Source organism: Bipolaris zeicola (assembly GCF_000523435.1).
Source record: "Bipolaris zeicola 26-R-13 unplaced genomic scaffold scaffold_337, whole genome shotgun sequence".
Classification (NCBI taxonomy): domain Eukaryota; kingdom Fungi; phylum Ascomycota; class Dothideomycetes; order Pleosporales; family Pleosporaceae; genus Bipolaris; species Bipolaris zeicola.
Window position 1 is genome coordinate 1 of NW_006912386.1, and position 20007 is coordinate 20007.

Consider the following 20007-nt stretch of genomic DNA (forward strand, 5'->3'; position numbering starts at 1 on the left):
GGTGCGCAAAGTTGGTGGGGTGGCCCGCTCGCTTGTATGGCCCGCTCGCTTGTAAAACACGTTATGCGTTAGTGTGGGAATTCGAGTGGTGCTGGGGGGTTGTGCCGATGGTTCGGGCACGGGGCTCCACCTACGCATGGATGCAGATGTACTGTCTTTATATCGGTCGGGTCAGAGAAGGCGTTGAAAAGCAAGTGTCGATGTGGTGTTTGGGTTTGCGAAACCAAGACGTGGGTGGAGGGAAACGAGAAAGGGAGAAAGGGACCAAGGAGAGATAATAAGTGGCCCTAGGCTTCCCTGCTTTGACGCGAAGGACAGCGCACGCCCACTCGCGTCAGTGTTGTGGCTGAAGTATAAAGTTGGCGAATAAAGAGCGTGGAATGAATGCTCTAGCCACAGGTCAATTCGGCCGGACTGTCATTTTGCGGGAAGTTGCTGAGGCTGTGTCCGATAGCGCGGGCGAAGTTGCACAACGGCAATCGAGTTGGCGCGAGTACCGACTACAATTATTTGTTACTATGCCAAATGTCGAAGGCAATGCGCGAAGCTCAGCGTCATCATGTTCAAGCCTTCCAAGGACCATCCCAAGCTGCCCTTGGCTACGCCTTAAGCCTTGCAGTGTGTCTGGGCAATGACGCAGGGGCGCGGCGCTTATGCACGATCCAAACGCTTAATTGGCTCCTCGGTGACATGGTGCGCTGCCATCATCGTCCCAAGTTCGTTTGTACACACCCACCCTGCAATAAGCCTAGGAAAAGCTTGCTTTTCTTCACCGCAACGCGGCTTCGAAATATCATTCAAACACATCACGATGTTGAGTAAAGGAGGGAAGCGGGACATGCACCTCCTTACACTAACAACGTTCCACCAATAGGCGAGGGACATCCTATGCAATTAATATGCACCGTTTCTATCCAATCTTATGTTTATGACTCTTCGTGTATTCTCTGAAACTCTGAAGTGGCGCAAATAGGATCTTCGCTGCAAACATCAAACTGCAGCATGTTTGTTTCCTGAACCTATTCTTACACTGCCAAACTATGTCTGGACCAGTGGTTTGAAACGCACATCTACCGGTTTACGGTTAGAACTAACATCTTCTACTGAGTGCTGAGGTGCATCCTATAGTATCGTTTACATTGATATGAACTTTTAAAAAAGACTGAGCTCTAGCTTCTCTCTCCAACCCCTCTGTGCCACTTGACCGCCTCTAGTCCAATACACGTTATTCCAAAACCCACATAATGTAGTGTACCCTACATACGCACACGGGCACCGCCCCCGCACCGCCCCATGCCCGCACTACCCCAGGATCACCACTACCTCTATCCTTTTGAAACCTTAATTCCAAACCCGTTCCATTGCCAAAACTTCCTTGACAATCCCCCCTCCCCGTACATATTCTTTGTTTTTTGAACGCACCTACCCAAACGGGCAATTCGAATCAAAAGCCATAGATCGCGGCGGGCTCAGAGCACAAAATATGCCGGCCCGGCCTCGTGGTATTGGCTGCCTGCAGTCGCCGAGGGGATGCCGCGCCTACGTACGTGGCTGGACTACGGCGAGGTGACGTTTAATTCGCCGTCCCTTGGACCACTCTCGCCTACCATTTAGCCTATCATCTTACACCCATACATCTATCCATATGCATTCATGTATTTATCTACAAACTGTTGGTGTTTCCCGTGGTGCAACTGAATGTACATAAATAGGTAGCTCGTGCGGGTATATGCGCCATGATGTACAAGCCCAATCCGGAAACAGAATATCGGTTGCAAGGGTCCTAGGCTAAAACTATCAACACACTTGGTGCAAACGATGAAAATATTTGCCTTATTTGATCAATGCAATGGCTAATTCGTTTCATACAAGTCTTTGCTAGCAATACTCTAGGTGTACAATACTATCCGTTCCATCTCAGCGCCCTGTTCACATCCCGTGTTCCTCTATGCGCTAGCACGCTTCATGTCTCTTGAAACACGATGCTGCAACACCTGTTCACCCTACTGGTCCTGTATCTTGTGGTCGCCCTTGACGGCATCTGCATATGTCGGAGGTGGACCCTCGGGCTGACTTGAGCTTCCCTCGCCACCTCCATTTGCCGGCGCAGGCGCAGCAGGTCCGCTGCCATTTGCGCTCTTGTGTCCTTGTGGCGGTGCAAAGCTGTTTGTCACGCCGCTCTGCTGTCCTGGGAACTGTCCATTGCTCGGCTGAGATGCCACAGTACCATAGTTCGCAGGTCTGCCACCCGCTTGTTCGTGCGAAATCACATAGTATGTCACCCTTCCGTCGGCGGTCCTTCCATTTTCGCGATCGGGCACGGCCTGGTATGCGTCGTATGGGTCTGGATTCTGCAGAATCACATACCAGGCGTGGAGGAGACCGGGGAGGAAGCCTAGGCACGAGAGGCCGAGGTTTATGAGCGAATCGGCGCTACAAATGCCCTTCTTCACCCAGACACCTATCGGTGGGAACTGTGGGTTATGTTAGCTATCAAGCGACACGAGCTGCAGAGAGAGAGAGAGAGAGTCGGTGCCTGCCTCCGCCGTACGGGAGCTGCAAACGTACCAGGACGCTGAGGAGCATCAGGAAACAATCGGAGCCACACATGATTTTAGTTTTGGGTATCGAATAATTGTGGTATGAGTATAAGCAGCGGTTTTTGGCGTGATGAAGTAGATGTCAAGGTGGAAGAGTGTCGCCTGAGCGGGCGATGCGAACCAGTGGATCAGATGACGCACCCGGTGGCTTAGATGTGGCTTAGTTTCACAGATGCACGTGCCTCACCATCGCCTCCAAAGCTGCGCATTGTACCGTTTGTCAGATTGTATTGCTCTACTTGCTTTTCCGTTCATCTCATTCATGTCGGAAAAATGTATTTCCATAAACTTACCAAGTTTTTTGTTCTGTCTGCTACAAACATGTCACTTTAGCATCTCCGCAACTGTATGATTGATAGCCGTGTGACGGAACAGAGAATAGCTTGCAAAATCATCATGGTCATGTCGTCATCCTACTCGCTACACTATTGAAAGCGCTTGAAGGGAAATCGTACCAACAATTTCGCCACAACCGAGGAGGAATACGGCCCTTAGATTCGACACGCATAGCAAAAGCAGTCATGTGGGGCTACATCGTCAATGCCCAAAGCTGCCTGTAAGCACTTAATCGCTAATTCAAGCGCTACTTGCAGTAGAGGCTAAAAAGCGCTCGTTCTTGCCAAAGTATTAGGCTTTTCATTTGGCGCATTGTTTCTTTGCGCGAACAGGCAGTGCCTAAACAACCTATCGCATATCGATTGAGTAATCGCTGACGCTGGTACACTCCAGGTACGTTTGCTCCGACGTACCGAATACCTGGTCATTGTGCTTGCAAGTGACCATTGCAGTAGAAGCAGATGTCTCAATCATGATATCAAGATACTCGTGCTTGGAAGTGACCGGAGGAGAGGAAATAAATAAAAGAACTGAGACTTGCAAGAAACCAAAAGTCAGGGGATTCGTAGAAAGATTCGTAAGAAGACTAAACGGAACAATCGGTAAACTGGACAAGAATTCTGTGAAACAGAACAAGTGAGTTCAGAGACTGGACGCTTGAAGCCCAGACCGCCAGATCAAATGAAATCAGAGGTGGATTATTGTGGAAGACAATCATGAAATGAATAACCCTGGAATAAGAAACGACAGTAATAATCATGGTAATAGTAATAATAATGATAATGGTAAAAACAGAGAGTTAATGGACAAGTTCGAGACAACAAATGAAACGCGAAGAACGCCGGTACCCGTGAACGACCCATTCTGGTGTACACTGTTGATCGACATTTCGGAATAAGATTTCAGTATGAAGCCATGAATCGGGTGGTAGATAATTGAAAATAAGTCTGCAGAAGAATAAATATGATAGGTGAATGGTCTTGACGTATGAGAGAAGGGAAAACGAAGGGCTCTTGTAGATCATGAACAAGGCCGTGGTTGCAGAAACGAAGATAGAAAAAAGGATCCATGGGTGTTAGAAATGGCGTAGAAGGTAAATCAAGGTATGACGAAGAATAATCATGGGGGATGAGGCCCAGGCGCTGGGTTCGTAAATGCGTGCTCACCGACGACTACAAGATTAGTAAGAATTTGCCAGAAACAAGCGAGATGAACCTCATTAATGTCAAGAAGCCTTACCTATAAGCGGCATCGACCTGGGAACGCCTCTTCCGCTTGCTGTTGTCGTCTTGCTGGCGCAATTTCTCATGTTCTTGATCAGCATCTTCGTAACTTCTCTTCCTAGAGAATGAGCTGTCGCTTCGATCTAGGGATGGCACAACAGGCGCATCTTGTTGTAACTCATTACACTGGCTTTCAGGCTCAAAATCAGAACCAGCCATGGTCCGATTGCTTCCCTCAGAGCGCGCAGGGCTTTCTCTGGAGTTGTCATAACTGTGGTCATTGCTTTGAGGCGCATTCCAGGAATCATGTCGCTGCTCGGCCAGAGCGGGTGGGGGAGGGGGTGGCTTGGAGCCGGTGCCTGCAGACATAGATCCATATGGACGAGGAGGAGCAGATCTGGGTTCATTGTTACGATAACCACCATACGACTGTGCCCGCTGGGTCGGTTGAGCAGATGGAGGGGCAGCCGATGGCTTTTCGGCAGGTAGCGCTGATTGCCGTAATTCAGATGGAGAGTACGGTACAGGTATCGGTTCATTCGACGGCGGCTTGGGGGCTCCAGTCACGCCCAACTTCGCAAGGATATCCTCTTGACTTCCTTGCAAGGGGGACACCGCCTCCCTTTTCGATGCGCTCGACGTTGAACCTCCGTGAGTCGTACTAAGTGCTTGCTCAAGGTTATCCATAATGTCCCATGTGGCGTCGCGCATCTCCATGTCTCCATCATGCGTTGTCATATCCTCAGATTCGTCAGGGCGATCCCGCTGCGCGATACAGTCTTCTAGTGTGACTAGATTGTTCTGCATATCTTCATCCGTGAAAACAACAAAGACAGGGTCATCTTGGATAGTTTCCCAATCGTCGGTCTGCCTTACGTTGAGGAAGGCTTCATGCGAATTATCGGCCGTGAAGTACATGGACACCGAATCCCCATTGTCGAGCTTCTCAGGTGTGGGCTTCAGTGCGTCTTCTTCAGCCTCGGCAAAAGTAGAGGGCAGTGCACGAGTAACCTGCTTAGCGGGGTGCCAGATGATGACTCCAAGGCTGAGAGCAGGATCGACGGGCTCATTGCTCTTGGGCCAGATCGCGCCATCGAAGTCAAAATCCCAGTCGTCCCATGCCAAGAACAACTGGGGCCTGTCGCTCATACTTCCATCGCTTACAACACTACTGGGCTGAACAGGTTGCTGCGGAGGCTGTGAAGTGGTGAGGTGGGCGGTTGCTGGGGTGGGTGTGGCTTCAGGATCCAACACAGGCTGGCCGTGGGTTTGTCCACTGAAGGAACCATGTTGATTTGACTGATAAGGTGCTTGCGCATATTGTTGTGACCATACTCCAGTTTTGCCATAGGGCGGATGACCAGAGTCAACTGTGGCAGGCTGTGATGGGTAGCCCTGGTAGTTGCTATGAGAACAAGCATAAGGCTGAGCAGTTGGGTGAACTGAAGTTTGCGAATAGCCTGAACTTGGAGGATAACTTGGTTTTGGCCATTGGTAGTTGTTCTGTGTTTGAGGGTACGGCGGTGGAAATCCTGGTGCTTGGTGCGCTTGCTGACCATAGCTTTGGTTAGAATAGCTTTGGTTTGCAGGAGGTGTTGCATAACTTTGTTGCGGGTAGTTTGAAGGTGCCGACGATGGCGGAAGCCCTGGATGCGACGACTTGAATGAGTTGGGGAATTTGTTAGTACCGAATGGACCCTGAGGCTGCGCTGGTCCGCGATAGCCCGGTGGAGGGGGATATCGGGTGATTATTGGATTACCCTTCTTCTTTGGTGGCCTGAAAGGGAGTCAGAACAAATGACGCACACCATAAAAAGACAGATTCGACGAGCACGTGATGAACAGCTTGCTAAGATCGGGAGTGAGACCTACTGCACATGCGGAGCGCGATTAGGGGGGCCATTTGGTGGATAGGAAGCCCCCGATTGATATTGGCCATATCTTGGCTGCTGTCCTGGTTGTTGTCCATACTGATAGGGCGGTTGTTGACCATACGGGGGTGGGCCATTTGCATATGGTTGCTGCTGGAAAGGCGCCGCACCCCCTACGGGCCCGTTCCAAGACATACCACGCTATGTAATCAACCTATGAAAATCCACTATGGGAATGGAGGGATTTTGGTGGAGTAAAAGACTAATGGAGACCGATGAGCCCGTTGGTGGCGGCGTAGGTGGTGATATTAGGGAGAGATTTTAAAGTATAAGGCGCGCGTCCAAATTTTGGACAGGTTGAGCGCACGAGCCAGGACGAAAGAGACGCCCAAGCTTACGGAAGGGCAATCAATTCAGTATCTCCTGGTATGCAATGTTGAGATTTGTAGGATGAACGACGGCAATGTGACGCTGCGGAGGAGCAAGTGAGTGGGCACGGAGAGCGAGACAGGGCCAGTTGCTGGTGCGAGGGAAACCCTTGGAAGTAGGTATTGAGAGCACGATAGCAGGTAAGTGGCGAATTGAGAGTGCCGCAAAGGAGTATCCTCTCAGATCTATAAGGCATAACAAGGAAAGAGAGTTCCGGGCACCAGAGAGCCAAGTGCCTTGTAGGTTCTGAAAAACACGCTCAGCAGATGTTGCGGAAGAGGGAAGTCTCCGTCGTAGTCACGTTTTTTTGTGCGCTCGGGCCACGAAGCGGGATGCCGCCGCACCTTAGACAGGGAACAGGACTAGTTGGCCACCCCCAATATCAAGTTGCTCGCTTTTGCGCCATCGCCTGTGTCGCGCCTCCAGATGGACCTCTGAGGATGATTGTACGCTACAGACATTTGCTAGCGACCAGTATAGACTCCACGCCCTGAACTGAGCCGCGGATGCTGCCACCCTTGTACCCACGCCATCAACACCACCATGCCCGGCCTACCATGTACGTCAGTCACTAGTGATGGTTACCGTGCTCGCCACACCCAGACTAACACTGCGCAGCCAGTGTAGACCTCGATGAATGCATATCTCGGCTTTCCAAGAAGGAACTGCTGGCCGAGCCGGTCATCGAGGCAATATGCGCAAAGACCAAGGAGTTGCTCATGAAGGAGAGTAATGTGGTACACATTCGAGCGCCCGTCACTGTCGTCGGTGACATCCATGGCCAGTTTTTTGACATGATGGAGATATTCAAGATTGGTGGACCATGTCCGGACACAAACTACCTCTTCTTGGGTAAGTCCTGGTCTGCCCCTCACAGGGGGGCACGCGACCTCTGGAGACAGAACTGACGCTCAACAGGCGACTACGTCGATCGTGGCCTCTTTTCTGTCGAAACTATATCGCTCCTTGTCTGTCTGAAACTCCGCTATCCGCACCGCGTCCACCTTATCCGTGGCAACCACGAGTCTCGCGGTGTCACCCAGTCCTACGGCTTCTATACCGAATGCTCACGCAAATATGGCAATGCGAATGTCTGGCACTATTTTACCGACATGTTCGACTTTCTCACGCTCTCCGTAGTCATTAATGACCAAATCTTCTGCGTGCATGGTGGCTTGTCGCCTTCAATACACTCCATCGATCAGATCAAGATCATCGACCGTTTCCGGGAAATCCCTCATGAAGGGCCCATGGCAGATCTTGTATGGAGCGATCCAGATCCCGAAAGAGACGAGTTCTCCCTCAGTCCTAGAGGAGCAGGCTACACATTTGGCGCTCAGGTGGTCAAAAAGTTCTTGGAAGTCAACTCTATGTCGCATATTCTGCGCGCGCATCAGTTGTGCCAAGAAGGCTACCAGATTCTTTACGACGACAGACTAAGTACTGTTTGGAGTGCACCCAACTACTGCTACCGATGCGGTAACATGGCTAGTGTGCTCGAAGTTAGCGACACGGGTGAACGCTTTTTCAACGTGTTTGATGCCAGTCCGGATAACGATGTCCACCGGGCTGAGCAGCAGCAGCAGCAAGGAAAAGAAGTGACGACGGAGTACTTTCTATGATACCCACTGTACATAGCGGTGCGTTGTTGCTTCAACGCTAACCTTGCATTTATCGGCGTTGGCGATAGACATGGCGTTCGGACAAAGACATGTTGGCTATGTACGTTCTAGCGCAGCATGAAATCATCTACAAGCAAAAAAATGCGTAACTTCAAACGCCTTGCCATTGCAGTCTGGTGCTCTCGCTTCAACAGCCCAAATATTTTGTCTCAACCCATCGCGCCTCCTCATCGCTACCCAGTCTTGCAACCACAATCCTGATATCTGGAAAGACACTCAAGACCCTGTTCAGTCCAACCTTTCCCGCAGTATAGGTTACAAAGACTATACTGGCTTCTGGTACGCCGTGGTCGACAAGCACTCTGACCGCCATCAGGGCGGCTGCCCCCGTGGAGAATTGGGGGTCGAGGACTAGGACTAGTCCATGCTCAGCAATGTTGGCAGGTAACGCCCGATAATGGAGCTCTGGCTCTCCAGTTCTGTAGTTTGTCTGTATCAGTACTCGTCCGGTCCTGCAATCGGGAATGGTCCGCCGCAAACCCGTCTCGAAAGCACTACCACCGCGTAGCACCACTACGGCACTGACTTCTGCATTCTTCCTCAACCCCTGATAAGTGGTGTTCTGGGGTGTTGTGACCTCATACGATACAAACGGCAAAAAGTCTACTGCTGTTTCGACGAGCAGTGCAACCATGCGATCGAAGTAGAATACAAAGTCCTCTCTCGACGTTTCAGGGTTCAACAGCAATGTATGCATTCCCCTGACCTGATTCGTCTGCTTGAGTACGATAGCGTTCTCACTCAATGGGCTGTCCTCTGCAATCTTGCCCAGTCGTCTGAGCTCTGACTGATGCTGAACACTCTTACTGTGCAACGTCTGACGAACTTGATTGCTCACCATAGTAATGGCAACCCTGTTCTCGATACCTCTTGGAATAATAAGGTCTGCAATTTCTCGCTGGGGAGCAACATATTTGTAATAGTTGGGCTTGACAAAAGAGAACCACTGCTTGATACAGCCTTCAATGTCGCGGCCTCGTTCTTTCACATCTCGCACAAGACGGCGTGAGAGACACAGATCAGCGTCTGCTTCTGCAAAGATTTTGAGGTCCAAGAGATCGACTATCCGTGGGTCGTGTAGGGCGAATATGCCTTCCAGAATTATGACATGCGGGGAGTAGATTGTTGTGGTTTTGGAGAGGCGTGCGTGCTTCTGGAAGGAGTAGATTGGTACCTCAGCAACCTTGCCATTCTTGATGTCTTTTAGGCGGTCAACGAGAATGTCGAAGTCTATAGCGTCGGGAGAATCAAAATCGAACTCGTTGCGAAATGCTGCCGCTGATTGCTCTGGCGTAAGAGGTTTGTAGAACGAGTCCTACAAGGAGTGTTCCTTAGCTGGGTGGGGCACGTGACCCAATTTACAAGGCTGGAACGAACCATAGATAAGATGACTACCCAAGGCAAGTTCAAGGAGGAGACAATAGCCATTGCCAAAGACGTTTTGCCCGAGCCAGAACTACCAGCTACTCCAATAATACTTGCGTTACCCCATGGCGGTTCGTAGTGCGTTCTTCGGCCTACTGAAGCCATATCTGAGAATATTTTATCGTGCTGAACGCCTAGTAGCACCGCGTATCCTTGTTCTACCAAAATCCCACCTCTTGCGGCGAATGCTGGAGATATCAAAAGGGTATGCAGGGTTCTTGAGACGAATGGGTTTCTGCAGTGGGTGGCTCTGACCTTAGTGTCGAGCTTACATAAGGACCCACCGGCACTAGTCTCGCCAAGCGCGCAAGCTCAGTCTTCTTCTTTCACGAAGCTGTGCTCTCAAACTTCCTCTCCACACGCAAAACTTTGCGTGACCGCCAGCACACTCGGCCAACGGTCGGGCAGCTCGTATCATTTACTGATGGACGTCGGTTGAGGCTTGCTGGGCGTCTCGCTTCACCATGGTAAGCTACACTCACACTGCGCCCGTTGTTGCGACCTGTCCCACTCTCTAACCACCCTGCAGAGCTCATCCACAGTTTCCGTGTCGGCGGCAACGCCGACCCAGCATCATCCTTTCCAGAGGAAGGTCGACGATGTCAAACCGTCCAAGACGTAAGTCATCCACCGTTCGCATCGCTTCCGCTACCTCCTTCGAATGATGATTTCAAAATAAGTTGGGAATCTCTCCGAACCAACATGTGGAGAACATGTTAACTTGTATCTCTGATCTTGTGGTAGCGCTTGCATTGCGCGCTGCTGTATCTGTATCTATGTGGCGCATCAATGCTAACGCTGCTTCTGCAGGGACATCAACTTTGTCATCATGGACTACCTCGTTAGCGAAGGCTATCCTAGAGCTGCCGAAAAGTTTGCAAAAGAAGCGAACATCCAGCTTCCTCTTGAAGAGGAGTCCATCCAATCCCGCGTAGAAATACGTCGGGCTATTCATGCTGGTGATATCGACACTGCTATCACCAAGATCAATGATTTGAACCCTCAGGTATGCGACACTTCCACTTGTACTTCCCACCACCTTGCAGGATTAGATCCAGTTTCATGCACCACGCAGAATCTCTTTGATGATAATCAAACCTTCAGTCCTCAGTATGATTGCAAGCAACTACATCTACTCGTCTGGCGTATTTGTCATTGAACTTTGCTAATGCACCAGCCAGATTTTAGACACAGACCCAGCATTGCACTTCGATCTACTTAGGTTACAGCTTATCGAGCTCATCCGGGTGTGCACATCATCTGCTTCTTCTGATATCACGCCTGCGCTTAGCTTTGCTTCGTCCCAGCTTGCTCCCCGTGCAGCCACAAACCCTGATTTTCTGAGGGATCTTGAGCTTACAATGTCGTTGCTTATATTTCTTCCTGCCGCCCCTGGTACTCTGCAGAGGGAGCTTAGTGAGTTGTTGGAACCGTCGCTCCGTAGAAATGTTGCGAGCAAGGTCAATGAAGCGATACTCACTAGTATGGGGGCTCGCGGAGAATCTCGCATGAGGAGCCTAGTGCGCTTACGGCAATGGGCCGAGACAAAGGCACGGGCAGCCGGAAAGGATCTTCCTCCTTCCCTTCCTCTCGGGTTGCAAGACGCCGACGAGAGGCCGGCCAACGGGCACAACGAGGCTGCTGATGTGATGGTACAGTAGAAGCATTGGCGCTGGGCGTCTATTCATTGTGGTCTATCTTGTCTGGATCGGGTCATGCATTGCAATAAATATGGTTTGGGAGGAGCGACAAGGGGTATAGAGACCTTGAGTCGGCTATGATGCCACTGTAAAGTTCCGGTAACACGGAGCTTTGTATCTGTAATACAAGCCTTGATTATTGATCGTCCTTGTGCTTTTCCCAGCCTGCTGCAGTATGTCGTCATGCGTGATTGTGGTAACAGTTGTTTGGTTGTCTAGCGCACGTAAGGTTGGTGTTGGGAGTTGTATGATGCTCTTGGCCAAGAATAGCCCATGTTCAACATATGCCAGCGCGTAGCATAGAGTGGCCCTATCACGTCACAGAGGTTGTCAAGTATACATCAGGGTTCTCACGCAGACAGGAAGATAAAGAGGGGCCTTGTGTGCGCCGTCTGCAGACGACAAGATGACCGTAACCTCTCCATCTAACAACAGTGCTGTGCTTGCAGGCAAGATCGAAGACTGGCCTCGAAGATCTTTTGGAATCAGGCCGTCCCCCGTCGATACCGATGCTCGGTTCCTTGTCAATCGCTTGATGTCCTTTTCTCCGCAGCCTTGAACAGTCGTTGGCAAAGGCCGGTGGGCAGCGTTCCGCGTACTACCCCGCGATTGCGGCCGCACTACGACCATGGTAGTCGGACCTCAACACCCCCGCATGGTAGACCAGGAGCCGCATGCGGTGGAACTGTCCGAAGGCAGTATTGGCTGATCTCATTGGACAGCGGCGACGTGGTACTTCCTGGAATGGAACATACGTATGCAAGGCTACGTGTGGCTGAAGAGCTTGCGCACGTTGTCCGTGAATAGCGTTGAACTTTGCGCTCGACCGACCCAGTTGGAATGCCTGCTCAGCCCTTCGATTCATGTCGATTTTCTTTTCACATGGGCTCCCGCGGAATCGGTAGTGGAGCTGTCAGGCGAAGATGGTCACGGAGGGACCGGATTGTGGCCGTCCATGGAAGCATACGATCGAAAGACCACTATGAGCTCAACGAATTACTGAGCATTTCTTTAGAACCTGAATTGGATCGCAAGACAGAACAATTTTGCGCTCGAGTTTTTTTGTATGGTGCGGCCGTGGACGGAGGGTAGAAAGTATCAGGAGATATTCGGCCAAAAGAAGCTAGCTGCTTGATGTTGGAGCGCCCCTCCATCTCGAGACCTCGCCCTTCTCAGCCCCCCTCACACCATAACAGACGCGGGCTTGCATTTGCCCTGGTCCCTGGGCTGATTTACACGCGCTAAAGTCTGCTCATGCTGACTTTGCTCTGACCTCGGAACCTCGCACCACACGCTACTGCTGCTGCCACTCAACCGATGCATCATGATCCGCAAGTCCATCCAATCTTGGTCTCTCAACCCCTCCAACAGGTCCACTGTCCACTTGTACCTCGTGAGAATGGGCCAATAGGGTCGGCTAGTCATCAATCGCCCATCTCCGGCGCGCCGAGCAAGACACTCGCCTCTGCCATGGGTGAACGGACGCAATCCTACACACAGCTCCTTCCGTGAAGGCGCGTTTGTATCCAGACCCTGGCGTCATCCGTTTGCTGCCGAGTGGGGTTGAACCCTTGAGCCCTCACTGCCTCACTACTGAGTATATAAAGCTCGCACCCTCTGTGACACTGTAGTCATCCAACACAATCACATCATCACCAGCTACTCAATTCCACACCAATCCACCGCCTCCATCACCATGAGCAGCATTCCTCAAGAGCAATGGGCACAGGTCATTGAAAAGACCGGCGGCCCCGTCGAGTACAAGAAGATCCCTGTACAGAAACCCGGCCCAGATGAGGTTCTTGTCAACATCAAATACTCTGGTGTCTGCCACACCGATCTACACGCCGTCAATGGTGACTGGCCATTGGTACGTATGATCAGTCCTCCTTGTTGTTGAAGGTGCTAACGTCCACAAGCCAACCAAACTGCCTCTTGTCGGTGGCCATGAAGGTGCCGGTGTCGTGGTTGCACGAGGAGAGCTTGTCAAGGACGTTGAGCTTGGCGACCATGTCGGTATGATTAATTTCTCTCACTTTTACTGCCAATTCACAATTGCTAATTCTCCCCAGGTGTCAAATGGCTGAACGGTTCTTGCCTGTCATGCGACTTTTGCCAACAAGCAGACGAGCCCCTCTGCCCGAAACCACTTCTTTCTGGATACACTGTCGACGGCACCTTCCAACAATACTGCATCGCCAAAGCTGCCCACGTTGCCCGCATTCCCAAGGAGTGTGATCTCGCTGCTATTGCCCCTGTCCTCTGCGCCGGTATTACTGTTTACAAGGGTTTGAAAGAGTCTGGTGTCAAGCCTGGCCAATTCGCTGCCATTGTCGGTGCCGGAGGTGGTCTTGGTTCACTCGCCTGCCAATACGCAAAGGCCATGGGCGTACGAACAATTGCCATTGACTCTGGTGAGGAGAAGAAGAAGATGTGCACTGGCGAGCTTGGTGCCGAAGCATTCGTCGACTTTGCCACATCAAAGAACCTTGTCGCCGACGTCCAAAAGGCAACACCGGATGGTCTTGGCCCTCATGTTGTCATTCTTGTTGCTGTCAACGAGAAGCCATTCCAACAGGCTGCTGAATACGTCCGGCCACGCGGTACCGTCATCTGCATTGGTCTTCCTGCCGGTGCTTATCTCAAGGCACCCGTCTTCGAGACCGTTATCAAGATGATCAGGATCCAGGGATCGTATGTTGGTAACCGCAAGGACAGCTCAGAGGCGATTGAGTTCTTCCGTCGTGGCTTGATCAAGGCTCCATACAAGATTGTTGGACTGTCTGAACTGCAGATGGTCTATGACAAGATGCACCAGGGTGCCGTAGTCGGACGCTATGTTCTCGACACATCCAAGTAAGCGTGTGAAGGGTGCTAGGAAGGCGATTATTGAGCAAGTGTACTGTATATATTGAGCTTATGATAATGAATGAAAAACGTTCCTATATTTGATTAACTTCAGGCTTGTATGGCAGTGCAGTACTCAAGCATAGTGATAGTGACGATAAACAGTTGTGATTCTCACATTGTGATTTGCGCATTGCTCGCAGTAATTTCGGCTCAGTAGTTCGCTGGTGACGTACTACTATTGTTAGTACGCCCAGACGTAAGCACAATCTCGGCGTTCCAATGACGATGCAACAGAACCAAGACTACTTACAACCGACAAAGACTAGATACACACGTCTATGCTCCTTTTTTTTCTCTCTTTCTCCTAATCTTCAATATGAACATGAAAACATCGACCTGCACGCATCTATCTCTCCAAGGCCATTGCAACCAAACACAGATTGACGACGAATCATTCAAATGTCACCCCCCTGTACTGTGCTTACACCATAGCTATTATCTCTTCCGCAGCCCTGTACCTAGCCAAGAGTCAAACCTAAAAAGATTATTGCCAATACAAACCGACCCCGCTTGATCCAGCAACGTGAGACGGGATGCAGACCAAACCAAAAAGGATTCATGGCCCGTCTGGGCAAAAAAAAACGCATGTCAGAGGGTGGGGTGTTCTCTGTGTGTGGAACAGTCAAGGTTTTTTTGATGGGGGAGAGTAACCTTCATAAGTTTTGGGCACTTGGATGAAGGGAAGAAAGAAATGAGAAGAAAAATATAAAGCTCTCTTTTTATTTTGCGTCGATCTTGACTCTTATATGGTATTCTTGCATTTTGTTTGTTGACGTCGTTCTTTTCTTGATATTACGCTCAGTCCCTAACATGCAGCGCGAAGACGATTGGATAGAAAAGGTGGAAAGAGGAGGGAAGGTACACGCCTAGATTGCGGTCGCCGGTGGGAGGTCGCAAGTGTAGTAAGCGGATAAGAGGGGTATTGTGGGTTGTACTGGTGCTATGCTTTGTGTACAAATTCTGTTTACCGCGGCAGCATCAGACGTCATTACTAGAGCCGCAGATACAATGACCCAAGCTACCGATAACAGACGATATCCTCGTTGTTCTACGTCGTCGTCGTCATCTTTTGAGTCTTGCAAAGCTGCTTACGAGGCTAAGCCCACTTGTCTCCAGTTCTCGTACGCTAGTACTGCTGCTGGGGCTACGTGCTCTACTTCAACGCATGTGGTGCTGGGTGAAGCTGCAACTAGGCAGTGTATAGAGTACTTGAGCTCAGCAAGCAAGTGCATTCGCTGGCGGAGCGATGGGGGGGGGGGGGGGGAGTACGAGGTCGATTCAATCCGGGTGGATGCTGCATCTGATGAAGTCGTATGTGGAGGACATGGATAAGATGTGTAACGGAAGAGAGATGGGCGAGTGGATAGTGTGAAAGTGGGTGTGGTGTTCGGCAGGAAACAAACAAGGGGGTACGAATGAGGAAACAACGGTGTATGACGGTCGTTGTCAGCGTTCTTACCCTTACGTTAGAGGGCAAGAAAGCATGCTCTCCGCTACGACCCTGAACAGCTGCATTTGTATGACAATGCTGGATGAACCAAGTCAATCCTACGAGACTGGTCCAATGGAAGGAACATGCCGCGTTCATGGTAGGTATTCGATTATGCTTGATGGTTGCTTTATGTTGTAGCTATCAGTGAGCTGCTGATGGTCACATGGCACTAAACTATACGTGCTGTCAGGACAATCAAGCGGGACGAGTCTGGATGGAAAGACACGACAAAGACGTGGAAAAGAAGAGGGGACAAGCTAGCCAAGAACGGGACTTGTCAATGGGATGCGTATTTCTATCTACCTAGCATCTCTCTTTGAATTTGCACACCATAATAGGTGTAAACAAAGGTATATGTGTATATTTACAAGAAAAAGAAACATCTCCAGGTTAAACTTCTAACCCAACCAAATGTCAAAGAGCCAAAAAACGTCAATAGTCCCAAGGCCAGCTCCATGAGCAATCGAATTAATCCCATACAAATCTACTCGTTATGTCGTTACAACGGAAAGAAGTAAACATCTGTCCTCGACAGACGCCGCTAAGTAGACGTGTAGAACCAAAAGAAGATACCGCAAACAATGCCGCCTTTGTACGTTTTTAGCCGCTTTTTGTACACGCAAAAAACTTTCATGAAGTAATGGAGTGACACTAATACACTGGTGTATGAAGAGAGATGATGAGGCGCAATCGCAGCGTATGGGGACGGCAAGAATGTATTAGAAGAAATGAGCGCCGTAGCCGTTGACTCCGTTGAGGGGCGGCTGAAGAAGTGTCGGGGGTTGCTGCTGTTGGACGATGTTGGCTGGAACATAATGTGCCTGGTAAGGATGTTGCGGCATACTAAAGTCTGCGACAAGAAGAGGATTGCCAAAGCCTGTTGGCCTTCGAGGTGCTGGGGCGGGAGCCGGGGCGGGCACGGGCGCCAGAGAGACCTGGGACATTTGCTGAACTACCATTTGCGGTTGCTGTTGATACATGACGTTGCCGTCTTGCATCTGGCCGTTGAGTTGTTGCTGCTGTTGCTGAGGCGGCGGCAGCGGCTGTTGTTGCGATTGGTCTTGGGTCTGTGGTGTATCCCAGCCCCATTTTTGTTTCAACTCTGTATTGACAAAGCCCACGCGCCATCCCGTCTCCTGTCTGATCTTATCAAAGATTTGGAGAACCTCTTCTTGCTCGCGGCGGTCGGTCAAAGGCTCGGCAGCAATGGCAAGTGATCTTAGCGCCACGCTAGCGACGCCACGATCTTTGACATGTGCGCTAATACCGCAGATGAACTTTGAATTCTGCTCGAGCATAGCCCACATTTCCGGTTCGCTGGCTGCTTGTACAGGGTTGGTTTGGGCTAACAATACCAAGGACGTGTGGTAAAATAGGCGCGCGATGATGGATGCTCGTTTAATCAACCAAACTTCTGGAAATGCGGAGCCGGAAATGGTCTGTCCAGGGTATAGGTAAGTCATTGGGTGCATAGTCCTGGGGATATTTTCATTCCATCTGTCGGTCATTTCCTTGAGCCGCAGCCATTCGTTGTGGCGGTCGTGCAATGTTTGCCTGGCAATATCTTGGTTGCGTGGTATTGAGGCGCGAAAGTTGCATATCCTAGCGACAACGTACAAAATCCGGTGTGTCCAGACTTCTTCTCTTCCCGATTCAGTTTCTGGGGTAAAGTCCATTTCGATGCCCCAGTCGTCTGGATCCCACGCGACTTGCCAGTTGAAGTGCAAACAACTCAGAATCTCCATGCCTACGTTGAGCCAGAAACATGCTGCGCCAATGCCTGTTGATCTAGCATTCCAGCGGCACTCTTTGATCAAGGCGCGGGCACCAGCAATGTGGTTCATGCGTTGTAACGCGCGCTCAGCCATGATTTCGTATACGTTCAGAATGACAGCAGTGGTCGCACACAGAACGGTGTCACGGTCGGGGTTCTGCAGGGAATGCAGTAGGTCGCGTGTGGCTACATCATAGTAATGCAGGGCCTTTTCCTCACTGTACTTTGGGTTGACAAGGGCCAGATGTCGTGCACCACATGCAAGAAAAGCATGCAGCAACATGGGTTCGTTGAGGGCGTGGAAGGGCAATAGACGTGAAAAGTGCTTATGTGCATCCATGCTATCCATCCAGATACCAATTTCCTCAACAAAGACTTGCATGTACAGTACTTCCTCTTGACTTTTTAGATAGTCGCGCGTGGGAAGGGGACCTGGGCTAACCGAGTGTTCCATGGTGTATGAGGAAGGAGTTGGGCCGCTTGAGTAATTGGATACTATACAAGTTAGCAACGGGATTTTTCTTATCGAAAATTGTGGATGAGCTCACTTGTGCGTCCGTGTTGATGCTGTGTGCGGTGCTGATCCAGGTTGTAGTTGAGTTGTGCTTGTTGGTACGAGTCATGGGCGATGCCTTGCATTGGCGGGAGGTGTTGACGCGACGCAGGGGGTGGGGCCATGCCAAAGGCATTGTCGGCCATGGGCATGTGAGACTCCATTTCCTCAACAGGATACATTTCTCGGCCACCGACGTATTCGGAGGCGATTGTGCGAGATTCGTCCATGAAGGCAACCTGATAGTCGATGCCCTGGGGGATCAGATATGCGTTTCGCTCGCAGGTGGTGTCGAGAAAGTTGAGCTTCTTGCCCCAATTGCATTCTCGCTGGGATTTGAGGCAGTTGTTGCAGGTGGGCTTGGTCTCGTCGCATTTGAGATGACGCTCTCTGCATGTCAAGCAGCCGGTGCGCGTGCGCTTTGGTTTGTCGTCGACAGTGGCATCGCTCGCTCGTTTCCTAGTGGGCAGCGTCTTGTTGGTGGGAGAGCCGTTGTTGGAAGGGGGCGTAGCAGTGTCTGCCATGGTGCCGCTGCTGTTGCGCACAGAGCCGGTTCGAGGATGGTCGCTGTGCAGGGGGGCTGCTGGGCGTGAGGCCACCACGACCCTGGAGTAGGGCGTGCAGCGAAGCGACTACTTGAACCCCTCCACTTTTGTGGTTGTGGGCGTGGTTGTTGTGGGTGTGGGTTTGGAGTGAGTTTTTGGATGTCGGGGTGGATTGGTAACAAGTCGAGGCAAGAGCGCACGGTTGGAGGGCGCAGACGGGAGGGTAATGGTCTGGAATGGGATCCGAGGGAGGGCGATGTGTGTCGGGCGCGAGTCTGGAAGCGCGAGTCGGGGGGAGAGCAGAGCAGAAGCAAAACGGAGGCGGCGTCTAAAAAGGAAGAAGGAAAGAAACGAATATGAATGTCGACTAGGGCCAAGGCGTCAGACGGGTGGAATATTGGATGGGAGCTGGGCGGGCGAGCGACGACGGGGAATAGGGAGGGCGGGCGATGGCATGGGGGCGCAGTGGCTGCCGGGGCCTGCGAGGGGCAGGTCGAGGCGAGGCGAGGCGAGGGCCCATGAAGCGAGGGGCAGCGCGGGTAACGCAGACTGCGTGTGATGTGCGTAGTAGAGTAGCAATTCAAAGAGAGCATTGGTGCTGGGGCGACGGGCGACGCGCGACGTACGAGTGCTGAGGGCGTGATGGATGTGCGCGCCGTCCCGGGCGCAATGCGCAAACGGGCCTGGGCTAAAGCGTGAGGAGCGAGTGCGAGCGAACAAAGGGCAACAAGCATGCGTCGGACCCGCGGAGGCTTGTTCGAGAGCGTCGATGATTACGACCGTCGGCGGCTCCGTGGCGGTGCAGGGAGCAAGTGCAAGCAAGACTCGTCTAATGTTGCTGACAGCTGCAAATAAGCTCGTCGCCATACGAGATCCCTGCATCCATCCATCGGCAATCGCATGGCCACCACCTCCATCCATCTGCGTATCCATCTATTTAGGGTACATACGCAACATGCCACCTGCCTGCCCAGAAACCACTACTCATCTTCTGCACCACAACAACGTTGGCACATGTCAAAACGCCGCAACAATCTTGGAAAACACTCTTCCTGCCTCAGCCTTGGTCACTTCCTCTCTTCTCTTTCTGATCAGCTCTTGTTGCGCTGACAATACTACATCTCCTTGTCGACATGCACAACACCCCGGGCTCAGCCAGCCTTGGACGCGCTCCAGAGCTGATGCATCCTCGTAAAAACCTGCTCAGCTGCACAAACACATGCAAGGAGTGTACTCCGAATGCAGCATCTATATCTGTGTACTATGCGCGCATCAGCGGTGTTGAGTGCCTCTGTTAAGCAGGATCGTCAAGCGAGAGACCCACTTCCCATTCTGTACCGAAAGGTCAAGAAGAGACTAGCGGTATTCTAGTATTGCTGACATCATCACTCCATGTAACGTGTTCCACCAGTAAGCGGCCCACCCCAGTAAGTGGCCCACCCCACCAAACTTGACCTGACGTTCTAC

General features: G+C 51.3%; 9 protein-coding genes across 9 annotated transcripts; 5 read left to right on the plus strand and 4 right to left on the minus strand.

Moving 5' to 3' along the window:
* Positions 1–380: 380 nt before the first annotated feature.
* COCCADRAFT_41553 (uncharacterized protein) lies at positions 381–874 on the plus strand (the record flags this gene model as incomplete). The annotated part of the gene is made up of 3 exons (XM_007719688.1): positions 381–483; positions 548–716; positions 748–874. 3 exons carry the CDS (start codon positions 381–383, stop codon positions 872–874), a joined length of 399 nt encoding a protein of 132 aa, XP_007717878.1.
* Positions 875–2003: 1129 nt separating this feature from the next.
* COCCADRAFT_110732 (uncharacterized protein) lies at positions 2004–2610 on the minus strand (the record flags this gene model as incomplete). Its single annotated transcript, XM_007719689.1, has 2 exons — positions 2004–2474; positions 2569–2610. 2 exons carry the CDS (start codon positions 2608–2610, stop codon positions 2004–2006), a joined length of 513 nt encoding a protein of 170 aa, XP_007717879.1.
* A 1561-nt stretch (positions 2611–4171) lies between these two features.
* Positions 4172–6225, minus strand: COCCADRAFT_110739 (uncharacterized protein; the record flags this gene model as incomplete). Its single annotated transcript, XM_007719690.1, has 2 exons — positions 4172–5936; positions 6032–6225. The coding sequence occupies 2 exons, from the start codon at positions 6223–6225 to the stop codon at positions 4172–4174; spliced, it is 1959 nt and encodes a 652-aa protein (XP_007717880.1).
* A 777-nt stretch (positions 6226–7002) lies between these two features.
* On the plus strand, positions 7003–8081 carry COCCADRAFT_41556 (uncharacterized protein; the record flags this gene model as incomplete). Its single annotated transcript, XM_007719691.1, has 3 exons — positions 7003–7018; positions 7078–7311; positions 7378–8081. The coding sequence occupies 3 exons, from the start codon at positions 7003–7005 to the stop codon at positions 8079–8081; spliced, it is 954 nt and encodes a 317-aa protein (XP_007717881.1).
* A 187-nt stretch (positions 8082–8268) lies between these two features.
* Positions 8269–9671, minus strand: COCCADRAFT_110726 (uncharacterized protein; the record flags this gene model as incomplete). The annotated part of the gene is made up of 2 exons (XM_007719692.1): positions 8269–9456; positions 9519–9671. 2 exons carry the CDS (start codon positions 9669–9671, stop codon positions 8269–8271), a joined length of 1341 nt encoding a protein of 446 aa, XP_007717882.1.
* Positions 9672–10030: 359 nt separating this feature from the next.
* COCCADRAFT_41558 (uncharacterized protein) lies at positions 10031–11227 on the plus strand (the record flags this gene model as incomplete). The annotated part of the gene is made up of 4 exons (XM_007719693.1): positions 10031–10033; positions 10096–10184; positions 10377–10572; positions 10748–11227. 4 exons carry the CDS (start codon positions 10031–10033, stop codon positions 11225–11227), a joined length of 768 nt encoding a protein of 255 aa, XP_007717883.1.
* A 1735-nt stretch (positions 11228–12962) lies between these two features.
* On the plus strand, positions 12963–14126 carry COCCADRAFT_30796 (uncharacterized protein; the record flags this gene model as incomplete). The annotated part of the gene is made up of 3 exons (XM_007719694.1): positions 12963–13136; positions 13186–13282; positions 13339–14126. 3 exons carry the CDS (start codon positions 12963–12965, stop codon positions 14124–14126), a joined length of 1059 nt encoding a protein of 352 aa, XP_007717884.1.
* Positions 14127–14498: 372 nt separating this feature from the next.
* On the plus strand, positions 14499–14690 carry COCCADRAFT_110725 (uncharacterized protein; the record flags this gene model as incomplete). The annotated part of the gene is made up of 1 exon (XM_007719695.1): positions 14499–14690. One exon carries the CDS (start codon positions 14499–14501, stop codon positions 14688–14690), a length of 192 nt encoding a protein of 63 aa, XP_007717885.1.
* A 1697-nt stretch (positions 14691–16387) lies between these two features.
* Positions 16388–18519, minus strand: COCCADRAFT_9692 (uncharacterized protein; the record flags this gene model as incomplete). The annotated part of the gene is made up of 2 exons (XM_007719696.1): positions 16388–17937; positions 17991–18519. 2 exons carry the CDS (start codon positions 18517–18519, stop codon positions 16388–16390), a joined length of 2079 nt encoding a protein of 692 aa, XP_007717886.1.
* Positions 18520–20007: the final 1488 nt, after the last annotated feature.